The 1,322-nt window shown below is 55.2% G+C and overlaps 1 protein-coding gene across 1 annotated transcript; it reads right to left on the reverse strand.

Annotated features, from left to right (window-relative positions):
* Nucleotides 1-560: 560 nt before the first annotated feature.
* CHC_T00000182001 (hypothetical protein) lies at nt 561-1,007 on the reverse strand. Its single transcript, XM_005719106.1, has one exon. The coding sequence runs from the start codon at nt 1,005-1,007 to the stop codon at nt 561-563; it is 447 nt and encodes a 148-aa protein (XP_005719163.1).
* Nucleotides 1,008-1,322: the final 315 nt, after the last annotated feature.

A 1,322-nucleotide genomic window follows, 5' to 3' on the forward strand; every position in this document is an offset into this window, starting at 1 on the left:
ACTCGACAGCGACCTCACGCTACTTCCCCCACCCGGACGTCCTGCTCATGACCATGGCCAAGGGCGGCACCACCTCCACCTTCAACTGGCTCTACTACGGCCTGGCCGGCCGCAAGTTCAACAAGTCCGAGTGCGACACCTACGTCCAGGACGTCCGCTCCCCGTGCTGGCTCGACCATGCGCGCAACCTCTACCGTATGCCCGACGACGATCAGTGGCGCATCCTCACCGGCCCCGACACCCTCCGCGTCGCCATCCAGCGCAACCCGTTCGAGAGGCTCGTGTCCAGCTGGAAGAGCAAGGTCACGTGCGAAGCCGACGTCTACGGCACGGACGTCAGGAACCGCGACGCTATCGTCCCACAGCTCTTGAGACAGGCAGGCTTCGTCGACGACAACAGAATCTGCCTCAACATCTCCGAGTTTGCACAAGTCCTGGACCGCGTGCGTGCCCGCGTCGGTATTAAGCTACAGTCTTTGCGGAAACTCGACGTCCATCTCAGGCCGCAGGAGTTTTACTTCGACGACATCGATTATGACATCGTCCTCGACGTCAATGAACTAGGCAACGTCACCAATGTCGAGCCCATTTTGAAACGCCTGCCACAGAAGGAGCACGACTTCGTCAAGGAGGGGCCGCCCACCATGCACTCGTCCAAGGGGGATGAGCTCATGATTCCGGAAAGCGCGGCGAAGCTGCTGCATCTTTTTGCAATGGAGAGCAAGTGGGGGAAGCTGAAAAAGATGCCCTGACTCTTCGCGAGAGAGAGAGAGAGAGAGAGAGAGAGAGAGAGTGTGTGTGTGTGTGTGTGTGTGTGTGTGCAACCGCAACTTGGAGGCCCCTGCCGTACAGTACAGAGTATGTAGGAGATAGCCACACGCGAGAGATTTGCAATGTATGTAATTGCCATAGTAGAGTCTGCTCTCATGCAGCCCATTCGGGCGCAAAAGCCTTGCGGCACGGTTCCGTGTGCTCAACACGCAGAGTGACTCTAGAAAAATGCGCATTGTCAATATTTCCAAGCTTTATGTAATGTGCTTTCTTCCATCTGTAAACTTGAAATCATAAAACAAACTTAAAGGCATGCGGAGGGATGGCTTCGATCGCGGCTGTTTCCGTATCTGCTTGTAAGCGGCCGATTATGCAACCCAAGTAAACTTCATCTTCGGGCGGTTCATCCTACTGGAGTTAAAACTCTGAAGAAAGTATGCGGGCGGAAGCCATCGCCAACCTCTTCCACATGGATACACAGGCAAGCAACTTTAGAGACCCAGACTGCTGTTCCTCTTAACAGCACGATCACAACGTCCGTCTCCGTTCGG

This window comes from Chondrus crispus, genomic scaffold (assembly GCF_000350225.1).
Source record: "Chondrus crispus Stackhouse genomic scaffold, scaffold_461, whole genome shotgun sequence".
Classification (NCBI taxonomy): domain Eukaryota; phylum Rhodophyta; class Florideophyceae; order Gigartinales; family Gigartinaceae; genus Chondrus; species Chondrus crispus.

Coding starts and splice junctions, on each gene's coding strand:
- CHC_T00000182001 (XM_005719106.1), bottom strand. CDS start 1,007: ATGCGCATTTTTCTAGAGTCACTCTGCGTGTTGAGCACACGGAACCGT.